This window comes from Lynx rufus, unplaced genomic scaffold (genome assembly GCF_022079265.1).
Source record: "Lynx rufus isolate CCGP_SWC_20201006 ecotype Redwood Valley unplaced genomic scaffold, mLynRuf1.p SCAF_6, whole genome shotgun sequence".
Lineage (NCBI taxonomy): Eukaryota > Metazoa > Chordata > Mammalia > Carnivora > Felidae > Lynx > Lynx rufus.
Window position 1 is genome coordinate 113,994,489 of NW_025814878.1, and position 17,390 is coordinate 114,011,878.

Genomic DNA, 17,390 nt, shown 5'->3' on the forward strand with positions numbered 1-17,390 from the left:
GCCCGGGCCCCGCCGCCGTTGCTAGGCGACCGCTGCTGCCGTGGCCGCCTCTGTCACGAGCCCCGTCGCCCGGAGACAGCGCGAGAGAGACGGGGGAGGGGGGCGAGGGGACCCCCAAAATCAACCGGGCCTCCCACCATCTCCTTCCGAGCAGGACCCCCCACCAAAATCGCGGAGGGAACGAGGGGCGGCGGCTCCACCCAGCAGAGGAGGAGCCCTGGATTCCAGTGCCCCTCAAAGGTCCGGCGACCTCTCCTGGGCTCCAGCGTCCACAGCCTCAGCACACCCCTTCGCGGACCCAGGCCCCCAAGCCCCCCTAAAGATCCTTATGTCCCCTGCATATCCTCCATGTCCTTTACACATTCCATGTCCCCCTGAAAACCCCAAACGTTCATTCACCAGCTAGCAACTCTTTCACTAAACCCTCCCCCCCAACTATATATACTCCAGGACCCTCTTCCAACCCCTACTGAACCCCCAACACAACAACTTCCACATACCATCCCCAACTCCAAACACACACGGTGCCCCCACCCAAAACACACAGGAGACCCACACCAGAGACCCCAGACCCTGAGGACTCAGGATAAGGAGAAAGATGGGGATTATGTGGGCAGAGATTATCAAACACGCGACATATGATAAACATGCTCCATGAGCATGTGACCATTCTGGCCTAGACACACAGGTATGCACATGTGCACACACAAATCTTTCCCAGACATGGACATGACTCACTCACACACACACACACACACACACACACACACACACAGATGTGACAGACATCACACATATTCTCTGTACACACCACCACCACCACCACCACCACCACCACCACCACCACCACCACCTGGCTTTGCCTCACAAAAATGTGCTATCCACACACCCCCATGGTCATAGGTTTCCATGACAATGACACACATCCCTGCCCACCCACCCACCCAGGGCCCCAAAGCTGGCCCCCAAGGGCAGTGAGACCTGGGCCTATCAGAAGAGGGCTAAAAGGATGCCAAAGGATGGAGACAGGCCACTCAGTCTCTTTGAGCAAGAGAAACTGGGAGTCTGGATCCCTGAGGGGAGGAGTTGCTGGTGGAAGAAAGGGGTCACCAGGGGGTTTGGAGGGGATGGAGGAACTGGATCCCTAGGTCCTGGAAGGGGAATGCAGTGATAGGGGGCAGTAAAATGGGGGTTTCTGGGGGCTGAGGACGTCTCTCTGCACCTTGGCTGCAGATCTCTGTTCTCTGCCTTCATCTACCCTCACTGTTCCCATGGAAACCTTTTAAGCGAACTTCTCAGGAAGACAAAAATCTTTTTTTAAATGACTAAAGAGGGGGGTGGAGGGGGGGCAGAAAGAGGGAGGGAGGGGAAGAGACAGATGGAGAGAGGGAGAGAGTTGGAGAGACAGACTGAGCAGATAGCTCTACAGACAGACAAAAAGATGATGGGGGTCTGATGAAGTTCCACTGGGAGCAGAGGGGAGCGACAGAGGAATCAAGAGGGGTGCAGAAAATAATGAGAAATCAGGGAGGAAAGAGAAAGGGGGCGACAGAATTGCAGAAAATAGCAGCAGTTGAAGAGAAGAGAAAAAGGGGTGGGGGGAGAAAAGAGGAAGGGCCCACAGGCCCGAAGGTCTGGGAGAGGAATCAGGACCGTGGGGGTGGGGCAGAGGTCTGGGGGAAGGGCAGGAACTAGGTCATTCTCTCCACGATCTCAGACCAAGGGCTGGGAGGGGCAGGGGCCGGAACGCTCGGACAGGAAGCTAAAGATCTAATGAGACTATTTTTACAAGCATCAGGAAAACAGGCAAACTTCGCTGCTGGAGAGGAAAAAGGGAGCGAAACAGAGCAAAGACCACTGGGGCCTCTCACCCACAGCCCCAGTCCCGCTCCAGATCCCAGAGGAGGGCGCCTTCTCCTTCCAGGCTCCCACTCGCAGGATGAGAGACTTTGTCGTCTCCTCCTCCTCCTCCTCCTCCTCCTCCTCCTCCTCCTCCTCCTCCCACCCCCTGACAGCTCCCTCATTTCCCGGACTCCCCCCTCCCCGGCAGCCCGGTCCACCTTCAGCCCTCTCCCCGCGACTGTCCGGGGCACGAGAGCCTGCTCGGCCGCCGTACCATGCTCGCCGTGGGGCCGCCCCTCCACCGGCACGGAGACCGTGCGTCTCAGCAGTTTGTTGCGACTGGACTCGCTCCTCCGGTCCCGGATCAGAAGGGGGTGTATCTAGGGGATGCGGGGGTGTGTCAGACCTCACTGGCCCAAGCCGTCCCTCTTCTTGCCCCCCGCCCCCACCACCGAGGAAGAATGAACCTCCCTCTCCATCGGGCCTGCCCACCTTCAGCCCCTGCTCCCGCACACTCTTGAAGTGTCTCGGGATGAGTCGATTGCTCTTTCCCCTCTCTCTCCAAGTGTCTCTCTCTCTCGTTCCCTCCCGTCCCATCCTCCTCTTCCCTCCCTCCATTTCTTTTGAAACACCCTCCGGGAAATTCTCCCAAACCCGACTCAGTTCTTCCCGCAACTCCGCAGGAGTCTGCTACTCTCCTAATCCCCTTTCCCCTTGACCTTCAATTCCTCCATTCTCCCCGCTTTCCTCCCAACCTCCCACCTCCCTCACCACCTTCCCTCCCTCCGTGCCTGTCACGGGGGTAGCAGAAGCTGCATTTATAATCAGGATCTACAGCTTGTCTCCCTCCCACGGCCGGGCTTTCGGCCAGACTGGGACCCAACCTCCCCACACCCCCCAAAGGGCCTGGTCACCTCCCCACACCCTTCATCTCCTTCCCTCGCCCCCCCACTCAACCTCTCTCACATCCCTCTTCTCTTGAGCCATTCCCACTCCCTGAGCCTCATCCCCAGCTCCAATCCTCCAATCTCCTCTACCCTACAAGAACCACCCCGCCTCACTAGTCCCTAGCCCCAGGTCCACAACCCATCCACTTCAGCCCCTGTGGCCCTAAACGCTGCTTACCTACCCATCCCATCCCATCCCCCACCCTCCCTACTCCAGACTCTGGCCACTTGTAGTGCCCCTCAGCTTGCTGGCCACCGGTTCCCCCCACCACCTGGGCTCAGCTCTACCATTCCACCATTACCCCATCCATTGCTCTCCCTCTTCATCCTCCCAACAGTCCCCACTCTCACTGGTTCCTGTTTCCCCAATTCATCCTGCAGACCACAACCTTTGGTCAAGACCCGCGACCACTAGTGAATCACTCAAATGCCCCCCAATGCCTAAAACTTGGACTCCCTAACCACCTCGTCCTTTAAAGCCACCATGTCCCCTGTGACCTGGAAGTTCTAGCTGGCCATCTTTCCACACTCTCACTTGCCCCTCAGGTCCCTCCGAACCCTGATTAACCCCAATTCCAATTCTAGCCCTGCCTCACCACACCCTCCCCAACAGCACTGGGAGCACATCTCTCACCACTAATCTGGTTTCGGAGGCTACCTATCACTCTCTAAAGCTGCTCTCCCAGATCACCGCCACTCCCTGGATCACACCTCTGGGCATCCATATCTGCATCCCGTTTTCTCTGATGGGTCCCCCACTGCTGCTTCAGTGACTGGTGGGAACCCATACTCCCCTGCCTCTAATGGCCCTGCGTGGCCCCCACCTCCCACACTTTGACTAGTCCCTGCCCCTCTCCTACTCCTACTCCTTTAGAAAATGTCCTCTACTTCTAGTTCCCCTCCTCCCCCTGGCTTCCCCTCCCTTATATTCTTTTCCTGATTGATGTCTCTGGTGGAAGCCCTCCCAGTCTCTCTAAACCCTGACTGCAGGCACCTTCCCAATCTTCACCGCCATCCACGCCAACATCCAATGACTTCTGTCATCTCTCCCTGTACCTCCCAGCACCCCCCACCCCCCACCGCCCAGTTTCCCTCAATTCCCTCTCCCAACATGATAAGGGCAGGACTGGCAGTGGTGAATGATGGGTCTTGCTGAGGTAGGGGTGGGGAGAAGAGGAGAGGGTTCTCAAGGATCACTTTGGAGGTGATCCCTCCAAAGCAATACCCATTTTGCCACCCCTTCTCCAAACCCTTCAGTTTCCCTTTCCCATCCTAACCTATCCCACAATATGGTCAGGGTGACAACAGGAGCCACCCTCAAATCTTCAGAACCACATCTCCTTACCAACCCTGCATATGGCCCTGAAAGACCCCCTGGCCAAGGGGAGAGAAGGCCTGTACTTTTGCACATCCCAATCCAAATCTCAGTGGCCACCCTCCCCAGGCCACTTGCAAATGTTTCTCTCTTTTTTGCTTTCTCTGTGCCTGTCATCCCTTCGCTAATGAGGATTCTCCTTATTCTCTCCACATTCTCCCATGCTACCCAGAGGTCTTTTCCCAACCTTCCCACTCCGCTCACCTCGTCCTCATCCAGCATGAGAAGCTGGTTCCCCGAGATGATGCAGAACCGTGGGTTCCAACCAGGACGATCATATGGGGAATGAACGTATTGGGTTCGGTGCATAGGGGGTCCCCGTACATCTGGGGGACAGAGACACACAGAAACAGTAAGGGAGGCTCTATGCGTTTAGGAGACAGAGGCCCAAAATGGCAAGAGAGAGAGTCCACAAAGTGGGAGAATGACACCCCACCCGCCTTGAGATCACAGATAGAGGATAGGCACATAGTAACTTTAAAGGAACAGAAGATAAGCCTGTATATCTGGGGGGAAAGAGGGGAGGGGAAATCACATCACAGGGGGCTCCGTAGACTTGAGTTAAGAAATTCGGGGGGGGGGGGGTTTCAGGGAGGGGAAGCATATCATGACAGAGAGGGTACAAGTTTAGAGGCAGAGAAAGTGACCGTGCTTTCCATCCACATCAAAAAATATATATAAAAAGATGGAAGGAACAGCAAAACTGGCAGAAGGAAGGCACACAGAGATGGTGGTGGTGGGTGACTGGGAAGAGGGAGGGCATCCAGAAGATGAGGACTTGGAGGGAAGGTGGCTCACCCATCTGTAAGACAGTGAGAGGAGGGCTGCACGGCTGTGGGAAAGAAGGATGGGGGTGGGGTGGGTAGGAACATTTGGGTCATGAAATTCTGATAGCTAAGCATCTGGAAAAGAGAGGAAGTGAGGGAGCTTACCTGTTCACAGAATCAGAGACAGGAGAGGGCCTCTCCTCCTGTCTCTCCTCTATTCTCAGCTCCCTCCTCCTCTAGCCCAACCCCGCTCAACCTCTGGGGAAAGTTCTGGTTCTTCTGGTGGTAGGGGGAGGATAGGTCTTGTCAACATCTGGCTATGGAGGGGCTGGAGAGTGAGGAGGTAGGAGACATGCCTTTGTTTGAATGAACAGAGACTGAATTGATCTCTTCTCCCACTCCATGCCCAGAGATTAAAGATTCAGTACTGCCCCTTCTCTTCACCTAGTCTCCACGGACAGGACGGAAGCCAACTCCACAGGTTAGGAACCTCTCCAAGGCACAGTGAGGAGCTTGAGGAAGAAAGAGGGGAAGGAAGGATGGAAGGTCTGGGCCTGTGACAGAGAGGGGGCCTCCAAAGTGCAAGCTGAGGATGGGGACAAACTTCTGAAAAAGAACACTAGACCAAGCATTGCCCATGCTCGGAGATGCCCCCAGGGGGCATCTTACCCAGTTTAGCTGTTCTTTCCATTCCCCCATCCCTGCAAACTGTTTCTCCTTTAAATCCCAATGCCACACACCATCACAGGGACACAGGGAACAGGCCCTATGGAAGTAAGAATCAAATTGGTGACATCAAAGTGATAGAAAATAGGTTTAAGGTATCACAGTGTGAAACAATTTAGAGGAAGAAAAAAAAATCAAATCCTGTCACCTTTACAGGATAACTAATCATGGACATATTGCAGGAAAAGAACTGTTCTTTAAGCTCCCTCCTAAATGAGTACCCCGGGGCGCCTGGCTGGCTCAGTCAGTAGAGAATGTGACTCTTGATCTCAGGGTCATGAGTTCCATCCCCATGTTGGGAGTGGAGCCTACTTTAAAATAAAATAAAATCTAACTGAATACCCCTGAGCAGGAAAGTTTTGAAAAATCTAGCCCCTTTCTGTCGATATGCATGTTCTTCAAATGGACGTAACCTTCACATCAGAGTCAGAGATGAACCCCTAGAATACATATATTTAGAAACCCCAGTACTTCCAGACTTTCACTATCTCCATGCCACCTCAGAGATTCTCTCCAATACCCTCTTAGATACAGATATCACCAGTCCCTAGGCTCTGAGACTGCACACACTGCAGGCAACATGCCCACTGCACTCAGACTCTGAGGGCTCCCAGAAGAGAAGTCTGTTGATACATATAACCATTCTGGGAGGGGCTGGTTCTGGCTGTAGCCACAGGAAGGCAGGCTAGAGTTTAGGGGACACTTTCCCCCCGGGAGCAGGGAAGGTTACAGGGAACTTAGCTTAGGAGCGACTCTGGAAACACACACCCCACACACACATATTGTCTGGACTTAAGTAAGGATGATTCTGGGAGGCAGATGCAAGAGACAGACCAACACAGCTGAGAAAAGGGAAAAAATTTTACTAGGATAAGAAATCCCACAGGGCTTAGATGGGGATGTCTCATAGGCCCTGTTCCAACCATCAAAACCTACATCTTTGCACCCCAAATCTCCAACGCCCCGGGAAGTAGAGGAGACAAGAAAAGAGGAACGGGTGGAAGAGCGAAGTAAGGTATTAGTGGAAAGTAGGTAGGCACAGACTTGCAGTGACAAGATGGGGAATGGGGTAGGGATAGAGGATGGACTGGGGGACAAATCACAGGGATGGAGCTAAGTGAAAAGGAGACAGAAATGAGAGTCAATCCCTAGAGACAAGGAAATATACCAGAAAAGCCCAGTCGGACATGGGGCAGAGGAAATGAGGTGCACCTAACAGGGGTACTAAGACAATGGGGTCATGAAGGAGAGGTAGAGAGGTGGCAGAGATATAAGGGAGCTACCAGATAGAAGGGAGGGGAGAGGGAATGGGCCAGAGAAGGGACTGAGATAGGGGAAGAACAGAAGGGGGACTCATATAAGGAACGGACACCATATGGGGGGAAAGATATAGGTGATGGACACCAGAGGAGGGAGGGGGAATGGAAATAAGGATTGGAGGTGGGGGAGGGGGGTAAAAGTGGTGAAGTGAAGGGGGCAGATAGGACCCCAGAGGGTACATTTCTCTGGTCAAAGGCCTTAGTGATGGTCAGAGTCTGGGGCAGGGTCCTAACCTGCCCTCTACTCCCAGCGCTCAATCTTACTTCTATTGCCCCCTCCCCCCCCCTCAATAAACACACACATAATTTGGCCCTCCCCCTGCCCTGGTCTCTCCTCCCCCAGCCCATTCCCTCTCTCCTCTCTTCCCTCCATCTGGACCCTCCATTCCCCCACCCCCCACTGCCTCCCTCTCTCTCCATCTGGCCCCTTCTTCTCTCCCTCCATCCTCCTCTCTTTTTCAACCCCCTACCATTCTCTGAGCCCCTCCACCATATACTACCCCCCCCCATCTTCTTGGCCTCTCTTTCCATCCCTGTGTTTTCATTTCCCCCTTCCGGCCCCTCTCCTAAGACTCTGTCCTTCTATTTCCTTAATATCTTCCTCATCTCTCAGCTCCCACCTCCAAATTATTTCTGCAGGTCTCCCCCCAACCCTAGCCTTCTATATTCCCACCCTTTCTGGCAATCTCTTTTCCCCTTCATCATTTTCCCTTCAGCCCCATTCAAAGCCTGTTTCCTGGCCCCTCCGGCCCCTATCTACCCCTATCTTCTGGCCTCCCAATCCTCCTTCCCCATTGCTCCCATCCCTGCCTTCCCGGTCCTCCTCTCTCTCCCTCCATTTCAGCTGCTCCCCTCCCTGGCCCCGGCTCTGCACACCCCCCCCCCCGCCCCTGCCCCTCCCCCTCTTGCCCCCCCCCAATTGGCCCTCCCCCTCCCCTCACCACCGTACCTCTGAAGGGGGCATAGGACATCGCGGGGATGCTCCCCCGATGGATGGAGGCGCGAGACCTGCTCATCAGGCCTGGGGGGGAGGGGGCGGGGGGACGGGGGAGAAAGAGAAGAGAGAAAGAGGGGGAGAGAGAGGGGGAGAAGGAGGAGGAGGTGGAGGAGGAGGAGGAGGAGAGAGGAGGAGAGAGGAGCAGAGAGGAGCGGAGAGGAGGAGAGAGGAGGAGGAGGAGGAGAATAGGAGCCAACGGCAGCAGCGGCAGCCGGGAGGGAGAGAGAGAGAGAGAGAGAGAGAGAGAGGGGGGGCGGGGGAGTGAGCGAGAGAGGAGAGAGCAGGAGGAGGAGGAGAGAGAGACTCTGCAGCCCCCACCCCTACCCAGTGAGAACCAGAGAGAGAGACCCCTGCCTCAAAAACATAGTAGACAGAGTGCAGTTCTAAAGATGCATACCTCAGATCCTGAGACTGACAGACCCCAGACCCACAGAGAAATATACCTTGCCATCCCCCAGGGGGGGCGGTTAATTTTAAACCCCAAATCTAGAGGGAAAGATACCCCAATCTCAGGGCACAAAACAGATCCTGGACTCCCCTCCCCATTGAGAGAAGGGTCAGAGATCAAAATATCAATGTCCAGCTTCAAAAAGGTTCTGCACAGCCACAGAAATCTTAAGACTCCAGAATCAGATGGTGATTTCAGGAACCAAGATCAGAGACCTAGAGTCAAAGAAAAAGATGAGATCCAGATTCAGAAAAAATCCAGACCTCGAATTAGGTCTTAGAGAACTCAGATCCAAAGATACCAGACCCCAGACTTAAATCTCAGAGAAAAGAAACTGCAGACTCAGAGACTGATAATTCAGGAGACCAAGAAACTCCAGACCTGAGGGTTGAGGATGGGCAGAAGGGAAAAGAGAGAAGAAGAGGAGAAAGAGACACTCAGCTCAGAGATGTAGAATGCAGAGACCCCAAACTCATAAAGAGTTTGAAAGACCTTGGAGAGAGAGTGATCTCGGTCCCAGAAACACAGAAATTCCCAAAACAAAAAGGAATCTCGGTCCCAAGAAAGATCCCACTGCAAATACTGAAAGGCCCTACAGAGATCCAGCTCAGAAACAAACTCCAAATCCAAAGACAGATCTCAGGGAGACGTCATCCCCAGAGACGCAGGTAGGACAGAACTCTGATAAACGCCCAGTGACACCCACCCAGCAGACCCAGAGACCCCAGATCTTGAAAGGAGGAGAAATACTGGGTAGGGGGAGTGGCAAGAGCCTTTTCTCTGCTGCCTCCTCCCACCTCTCTCTCCTCTCATTGGCCCCTCTCTCCATTTTTGGGTCACTGGATGTGCTTGGGCCCCAGGGAAGTTATGTAGGACAGGTCCAGGCTCCTGGGGGATGGGTTAAGGGAAGGAGACCCAAGACTCAGAGGTGTTATAAGTCCTGAAGAGTTCAATAGAAGAGGGGTGAGGGACAAAAGGACCATCACCACGTCTTGGTGTCCTCCATATCCCCAACCTGCTGCCCTCGTCTCTTCCCCACCCCCACCCCATTCACCAGTCTGTCTCCAGCTGTAGGGTTTTAGTTAAGAAGGCTGAATTGCCCTCAGCCCCATTTTCATCACCCTCTATCCCATTCACAGGGTTTCACTCTGTCCTTTTAAAAAAGCATCTTGCCCCACCTAGCCATCGTCTTGCCATGCACATCCCTGCCTAATCACTTTCCCCTGCCCAGGGACAGCTGGCTTCTCAGATTATCCCTGTTCATTACCCAACCTAGACATATGTTAGTCCTAACCAAAGAGGCAGGGGGCGCTCTCTTTACCCCCTGAGATTCGAGCTTCTCAGACCCTCCCACTCCTTAAGGCCTCGGGAACAGTCTAACGGCTGTAACTGGGCACATTCTGGCGTTTAAAGATGATTCCACACTCCACAACCTGACGCATCGAATTGGCGGGGTCTCCAGCCCCCCTTTCCTAGCACCAGCACTCTCGTCACGTGGCGTGCGGGGCTGGCCAGCGATTGGCCTCTTCGCGTCGCTCATTGAGATACAGCCGCCTGAGGGAGACAGGCCCCCTCACGTGACAGTGGAACGACGCTGCGGCTCCCCTCAGCCTGCAATTGGCTGTTTTCCGGTTTACACGGAAACGAGAGTGCCATTTCCGCGCACGTCTGCAGATCCGGCTGTCGATTGGCCCAATTCCCTTTCGCTCCTCCTCCTTCAGGAGGAGGGGCAAACTGGGCCACGTGAGGGCCAGGATTGGCTGGCTCTGGATGTTCGGTCCGGCGTCCGCTGTGGTCGCGTGGTGTGCTTTTTCTTATCACGTGACTGCTGCCCAGGTAAGAAGAGGCCGCTCTTCCTGGGTTTGGGGTCGTTTCTCGGAGTTACGTGTGATTTTTGGCATTCAACCCTCCTCTACCAGCAATAGGCTGCATGAGTTGGGGGCGGGCTTCCGCAATCCTGTTCGGCGCAGGGGTGAGTGACCGGCCCCGCCCCTTCCGGTCCTCGCAGCCTCTACCACCACCCGCTCCCCAAATCCTAGAGGTTGGCTTCTGAGGAGGGAGAGGAAACCGAGTCTGCCTTAATTGCTCAAGTTTCTCTCCCAGCTTCAGGGACCTTTTCCTTCGGGGTGCAGAAGAGGGGAAGGGCAGAGCTTGTCTATCCAAGCGAAGGGTTCACGAGATGCAGTTTCCTCGGGTAGTTGTGGAGTGACACCGAATTCATTTCGTGCTCTCAGGCCGCTCTGCTTCTGTCGCTTCTTTGGATGCCGGCGCTGCTGCCTGTGGCCTCTCGCCTTCTCTTGCTACCCCGAGCTCTGCTGACCATGGCTTCCGGAAGCCCCCCGTCCCAGCCCTCGCCGGCCTCGAGCTCAGGCTATGTTCCCGGCTCAGTCTCTGCAGCCTTTGTCACCTGCCCCAACGAGAGGGTCGCCAAGGAGATCGCCAGGTGGGAACCTTAGCGTGGAGCCAGGAAGGAGGATCGTGAGGGGAGAGAGTTGGAGGTGGCAGAGAAGTGCACTCCTGCAGCTTCCTGCCTGATCTCCCGCTTTGGAACCCTGTCCTTTGGCTGCCAGTGCAAAAATCCGGGTCATGGGGCATTCTGAATGGGGCTTTCTCTTCACCTTCAGGGCTGTGGTGGAGAAGCGCCTGGCAGCCTGCGTTAACCTCATCCCTCAGATTACATCCATGTGAGTCATAGGCTTTGGGGGGGGGGGGAGTTAACCTGACTCTAGGGGCTGACTGGGCCTTTCCTTGAGGGCAGTCTTTGCTCCCTTAACACTCTCTCCCTGACCTTTTCAGCTATGAATGGAAAGGAGAGCTTGAGGAGGACAATGAAGTGCTGATGGTGAGAAACGTTTCCCCATCCAGCGAAACCCTTTTGAAACCCTTTTGACTCCTATCCGTCAAGAGATCCTGAAATCAACCCCACCCCTGATTCAATCATGCTTATCTTTGCTTCTTAGATGATTAAAACCCGAAGTTCCTTGGTTCCAGCTTTGACAGATTATGTTCGGTGAGAACTCTGACGTGGGTAGGGGTGAGGGCGTGGGGTAGGACTTGTTGGGCAGTCCGAGGGAGTGGGCTCCTTTAGGTAAATCTTTGAGTGGTTCCTCCCCCCCCGCCCCCACCATTTTTTCAGTTCTGTGCACCCTTACGAAGTGGCCGAGGTGATCGCATTGCCTGTGGAGCAGGGGAACTCCCCATATTTGCATTGGGTGCACCAGGTTACAGAGTCAGTTGCAGACTCCAGCACAGTCCTACCGTGATGAGCCCGGTTCCTGCCATGTTCCCCTTGTATATTTCAATGCCCTTTGACTTGCAGTGATAACTGGGCCCCTAATAAATCCTGTCTGTGGTTCTCTCTGCCTTTTGCCTCTTTTCTTGTCACATATGTGAATTTGGGAAGATTAGAAGTGCTTCTGTTTCCTGTGTTCTCATCTTCCAGAATGACCCAGGGCTGCTAGATTTGTTTATTTACCTTTATTTCAATCATACAGAGTCTGGGATCCTTTATCATCCCCCACCCCCCTGCCCTCAGTCTCAGTCCCCAGGGGTTAAATAATTTTAAAAAATATTTAAAAAGCTGTAACAAAATAACATCAAAGGAAATGGGAAGAGGGATGGGGGAAGGGTCAGGAATCACGAAGGGAGCAGAGAAGAGACAGCCTCTCCCCCAATCCCCCCACCTGGATTCCAGCCTGGGCAGTAGAGAGAACTACCCCCTACCTCCCCAGGTACATCCCAGCTGTAGGTGAGGTCAGAGGTCAGGGTATGAAAGTGCCGGTGTGTGTGAATGGGGAGGTGGGCAGAGGCAGGCTGTTCAGAAGATGCCCCCACCTCCCCACTCAACCAGGTACTGCACAGAACCATCAGGCCGTACTCTCCGAGCAAGGACCCGGACAGGGTCCCCTCGGGACAGGTAGCCAACCCCACCTCGGACTCCTCCCCCAGTCCCAGGAGACAAACTACGGCACAGGGGAGAAGCGGGTGCTGAGCGTCTAGGAAGACCTGGGGAGGGGGCTGGGACTGAGGAAGATGAGGCAGTCATCGAGTGGGGGGCACTTTTAGGGATGTCTGTGGGGAAACCAATGTGAAGTTCCAGGGGTGACCTAGGGAGAGAAGGCAATTGTGAGTCCAGATGCAGATAAGGACTGACTGAAAATGGAGCTCACATGTGGATCAGAGGAACGAAGCAATCAAGTTAGAGACTGAGGAACTTAGGAACATAGAGGTGAAGAGGGGTGGCACAGGCAAAGGGGTAGAATCTCACCTGTCTGGGGGTTCACCATCCCCAGAGGTCCCTGCGGTGCTGGCAGAGGGGTGGAAGGAAGCGAACATCCGGATGGGACTGCTGGGGTTGGGGAGGGGGAAAGTCAGGACCTGAAGCAGGGGAATAGGACCCTCTCCCACTGAGAAGGGCAGAGCGCAAACATTAGCCCCAAGGAATCCCCATCCCCAGAATACTAGGGATCAGACATTGGTTCTAGAAGTCTCTCTAAGACAAGAAGTGGGGAGCCAAGGGGGAGAAATAATTCTGGGTAAGAAAGTTCAGAGGATGTAGATAATTGGAGAAGAGACTCCAAGGGTGCATATCTGGTTGGAGGGTGAAGGAGCACTGACCTGGGCAGGCAGCGGGCGTCTGTGGGCCGGAAGTTGTAGCCGCTGCTGCCCTGGTAACTCTGGTTAGGGCTGGGGGTTGGTGGAGACACTGAGGCCTAGAAGAAGGAGCAAAGGACTGAGAGATAATCCTTGATTCCTTCCCACACCACCGTTTGCTCCGTGGGGATCCCCCTGCCCCTGTACCTGCAGTGCCCTCTGCAGACGAGCCCGCTCCCTTTGCTCCTGGGGCTCGGGCTGATTGCGCACTGCTGAGGGTGGCCCCAGCTCCTCCATTTTCCCCTTCTGCCTCCTCCTCAGGGGCTCTGGCTCCGGCCTCCGGCGCTTCCCCAGGGGACGTGAGACCCCTCCCCCAGGGCCCTGCCCTGAAGGGAAGCTGTAAGAGGCCTCCTTATCCCCCCAGCCCCCTCCCGGACACCCCAAAGACCTCCCCATCTCCATACATATACCACCCCCTACTGATACCCTGAGAATTTCCCCATCCTCCCTGGACCAGTGACCTGGTGGGGGCTCCATCTCCAGTAAGGGGCTCTACAGGGGGAGGGATCCGAGCATGAAGACCAAACAAACATTTCCTCTTCTTAATCTCCCTCCCTGAAATGAAACTGGGGTGAGGAGACAAATGATACAGGGTCAGTGCAGTAAAAAAGAGCCCTTCTTATGCTGTCACTTTTCAGAGATGATCTTCCAGGGGGGTGGCAGCCCCTTCCCTCCCAGGATTCCATATCCATATCTGCATCTCATTCTGAGCCTGTCTCCATCCAACTCACCGGTCCTTGTGGCTGTTGAGAGCAGAGAGGAGTTTGGAAGAACGTTCTCCCTTGGGGGTATCTGAGAGCTGGGGGAGGGGAGGGAAAATGGGGTCAGGGGAGCAGTGGTGCTTCCCTTCCCCCTTTCTTTATACTTCCTTGTTCCACCCTCACCGCCGAAGCCTCACTACCCCTTACCTCCCCGAGGAGCAAACTGTCCCAATTCTCAGAGGTGAATGGGAGGATCTCACGGTCAAAATCAAAGTATTTTTTCTTACAGCAAACGCTGAGGTGATAGAGGACAAGATGGGCCACATCCACCCTGAAGAAATATTGGGTTGTCAAGGTTGTGGAAGCATTAAAAGAGCCTAGAGAATCCCGAGCTGGGAGGTTGGGGTGTGCAGGATAAAATCCTGGGGGTGCGGAGAGAAGTTACACTGGTCCCCAAACCAGCTCACCAGCGAAGCTGTAGCCTTCTGACCTTCTCAGGGCCCCCCCGACACACACAGCATTCAAACTCATAGAACCTGGAAGTGGGCGAGAAGGAGAGAACACACCTTACGCAAGAAAACAATACCTACCACACTATAGAGGACTCACGAGCAAGGATGGGGCACGCAGGGAAGGGAAGCTTCAGAGCTTGGGAAGAGGACAGATCTGAGACAGCATGGCAGGGCGCCAAGAGGGTGGAGCAGAGTGAGAGGGCTCCCCGTGGCTCCCGGCTGCCCCAGTCTCACCTGTCCCCATAGAGGAGGGGCTTGCTCAGACACTGGGTGCAGGCTTCATGGAACCACTGCAGGCAGCTCCGGCACTGCAGCATTTTCAGGTTCCACCTGCGGGGGAGCACAGGCCTAGTGACCTCCAGACACTGCCCCCACCTCCACTGCCCCGGACCCTACTCACCACCTCCCCCTGCCCTCTTCGGCACTCGCGTCACTCTGTTCTTTCTCCTTCATTCCCCGAAGTCCGCCTCCCCCCTACTCTATCACTCATTCCTTACCTCCCCCCCCCTCATTACTCACTCCCCAGGACCACCACAGTAACAGTAGCTCTGCTGCCGGTTGCTCAGATGTCCAGCGTCCCAGTCGAGCCCCTTCAGTCCATATGGCAGTGACAGCTTCATGCCCAGCATGGCCCGGGCGTAAGGGCCCTTCTTCAGTGCACCCCCCCTCTGCAGAGAGGGAGTGGACAGGCCGCCTCAGAGGGGTGGTGGGGAGAAGCTGTGGGTAGGGGGTTCCCACAGGAAAGCGCCTTTACCTTGGTGGCGATGGCGAAGACACACTGGCGGCAGACCCAGGATGGGCCCTCTCCCTCTCCAGGGGCTGGAGCTCTGGGAACGTGGCAGTCCTGGTGATAAGCTGAATAATGATAATATTGAGGGTAGACCAACCACTTATGGCATTGCATACCTGGGTGGGCTAGATACTGGGATAGGAAGAGTCTCAGCCACCTCATTTCATTTTTCGCCACGATCCTGCTGCGGTGAGTGAATTACTCTTATTTTACAGATGAGGGAACCAGGCTCCTAGAGGTTTGGGGATTTTCCCCAAATCTTATGATTAGACAAGGGTGTATTTGAAGCACCCACTGTCTACAAAGCTCACGCCTCCCCCCTCCATGGCTGTTTCTCCCTGTGCTGGAAGGGAATGAGGTTACAGGGTTGAGGACACTGCCCAGAGCAATGGCTTGGGGACTCAGCCAGGACAATGGCATAAGGACCATGGTGGAGGGAAGGTTCAGAGGCAAGCTAGACCATTCAGGTGTCCCGCCCTCTCACCGTGGCGACACTTCTCACAGCTGACCAGCCGGTTCCCAGGGACCACAGTCTCAGAGCGACAGACACAGCAGAGGAGTTCCTCCCCAGGGAGGGCAGCTGTGAGGAAACACAGTGTTGCAGGGCCTGTCCTCAAGCCCCTTTCCATCCCCCAAGTCAAGTTTCTATTTTCCATGGCATGCACACACTTGGGTCCCCAGGGTCTCACCGGGGCTAATGTCTTTCCATAGAACCAGAAACTGGGAATCGTCCTCAAACTGGACCAGACACACCTCCCGAGCACTGTCCACCTGGAATGGATGAGCATAGGGGATGAAACAGGAATCAGAACTACATAGGGGAATGGGGGAAAGGCGCTAGGTCAGAAATCAAAAAGGTCTTACCTTCTTGATGGTCCCCAAGTATAGCAGCCCATCCGTCCATCTGGCCAAAACATCTTGACCCTCCCAAAGTCGAGGCCTGGGGCCTGAAGTGGGAGCAGGGGAGGCTGGGTCCCAAAGTGGGGGGGCACCAGAGCGGCTCAGCCGGGGGGGCTGTGCCATTGCATCCTGGGGGGGGCCTAGCCAGAAGTGGGATAGGAGAAGGTTATGAATGTTGAGAAACTGTCCCCAGTTTTCTTTGCCTCAAGGACTCAAGCTGCTGTGCCCCCAGACTCCAAATCTGAAGCACCTGGATAGGAAATCACACAGCCCCCCTCCCAAGCTTCTTGACTCCAGCTTTTCCAACTCTGGTGCCTGGCTCTCCTCTCCCTAACTACCCCCACCTCCCAACCTAGTTCTCTAGCTTCCCAGCTTCCAGAGCTCCCCTGGGATACTATATCCTGGCCTTGAGATTGTAGGAGAAACGATGATCGAAGAAGCAACGGATACCATTCAGTTTCTACTATCACCTTTTCCTGTTAGAGGTATCATAATTGGGGTGCTCTGCTACCCAGAGATGTGTTTTGGGACCTTTTCTGGAGATGTTTTCCAGAATAGGAACGGCTGCCTCCCTGGGCCCGCGTGTCTCATTCAGAACAATCAACCTGATGCCAGGTTATGTCAGGTCACCCTCAAATACGGGGCTCCCTGCCCCCGGGTTAGATAACTTCCCTGAGTGCCCCGGGAGGGGGGCGTGTCCCAGTCCCGGTCTCTACTCCCCATGACGGCGAGTCCGAGAGGGGACTTGAGTCGGCCCAGCCCGAACCGATGCCTAGGCGGCGAGGCTCTCCCGCCCGCGCCCTGCGCGCCGACCCCCGGCTCCCTGCCCCCCCACGGGCGCCTCCCGCCGCCTCCTTACCAGTGACAGCTGGGGCCGCCGGGAGCCGGGCAGAGGCAGACGTGGGAGACCGAGGCGAACCCCCCACGCGGGGAGGGCACGTCTGGGCGTCGGAGGGCGGGCAGGCAAGGGCCGGGGGGTCCCCAGGCCCAGCCCCTCCGTCCCGGCAGCTCTGGGGCGTATGACGCAGCAGCCAAAGCAGCGGCAGCGGCAGGAGGAGGCGGCGGGGGAAAGGAGGGGAGGGGAGGGGAGGGACAAACCGGCTCGGGGGGAGGGTGGTGGGAGGGGAGGACTGGGGGGAAGGAGGAGCCGGTGGGGGGGGCGGGCACCACCTCACCCCACCTCCCTCACCTCCAACGGGCCTGGAGGCCGCCGAGCGAGCTGTGCCCTCTCCACAGCTGGGGCGGGTGGAAAGTCAAGACCAGGAGGGAGAGGGAATCCCCACAGCCCCTTCCTCGGAGGGAGACCCGCCTTCGGGGCAGGAGGGAATCCCCCCTCCCGACAGCCGGCCTCCAGACTGGCCCCCGCCCCAGCCACATCCGTTAACTGCCCCCCCAACCTCCATGGTCACTCCA

General features: G+C 55.7%; 3 protein-coding genes across 6 annotated transcripts in view; 1 reads left to right on the forward strand and 2 right to left on the reverse strand.

Annotated features, from left to right (window-relative positions):
- Positions 1-7,947, reverse strand: part of SYNGAP1 (synaptic Ras GTPase activating protein 1) — a 30,289-nt gene extending 22,342 nt beyond the window's left edge. Inside the window, 3 exon segments of the mRNA XM_047102657.1 lie at positions 2,117-2,222; positions 4,369-4,490; positions 7,926-7,947. Coding sequence (XP_046958613.1) covers positions 2,117-2,222; positions 4,369-4,490; positions 7,926-7,947 — 250 coding nt within the window.
- A 2,223-nt stretch (positions 7,948-10,170) lies between these two features.
- CUTA (cutA divalent cation tolerance homolog) lies at positions 10,171-11,784 on the forward strand. Of its 2 annotated transcripts, none has more exons than XM_047102329.1 (6): positions 10,171-10,257; positions 10,656-10,864; positions 11,046-11,105; positions 11,218-11,263; positions 11,382-11,431; positions 11,558-11,784. In XM_047102329.1, the coding sequence occupies exons 1-6, from the start codon at positions 10,192-10,194 to the stop codon at positions 11,682-11,684; spliced, it is 558 nt and encodes a 185-aa protein (XP_046958285.1). In that variant the 5' UTR covers positions 10,171-10,191; the 3' UTR covers positions 11,685-11,784. The 2 variants fall into 2 exon arrangements, with proteins under 2 accessions (XP_046958285.1, XP_046958286.1); XM_047102330.1 differs by lacking the exon at positions 10,171-10,257 and adding an exon at positions 10,303-10,393.
- A 99-nt stretch (positions 11,785-11,883) lies between these two features.
- Positions 11,884-17,323, reverse strand: PHF1 (PHD finger protein 1). Of its 3 annotated transcripts, none has more exons than XM_047102326.1 (15): positions 16,837-17,323; positions 15,942-16,117; positions 15,767-15,848; positions 15,562-15,657; positions 15,042-15,142; positions 14,807-14,955; positions 14,522-14,617; positions 14,243-14,311; positions 13,983-14,106; positions 13,806-13,873; positions 13,536-13,640; positions 13,222-13,411; positions 13,039-13,133; positions 12,689-12,766; positions 11,884-12,527 (listed from the first exon to the last, which is right to left on the reverse strand). In XM_047102326.1, exons 2-15 carry the CDS (start codon positions 16,098-16,100, stop codon positions 12,239-12,241), a joined length of 1,701 nt encoding a protein of 566 aa, XP_046958282.1. In that variant the 5' UTR covers positions 16,101-16,117; positions 16,837-17,323; the 3' UTR covers positions 11,884-12,238. The 3 variants fall into 3 exon arrangements, with proteins under 3 accessions (XP_046958282.1, XP_046958281.1, XP_046958284.1); XM_047102325.1 differs by having other exon boundaries at positions 12,689-12,769; positions 16,837-17,322; XM_047102328.1 differs by lacking the exon at positions 12,689-12,766.
- Positions 17,324-17,390: the final 67 nt, after the last annotated feature.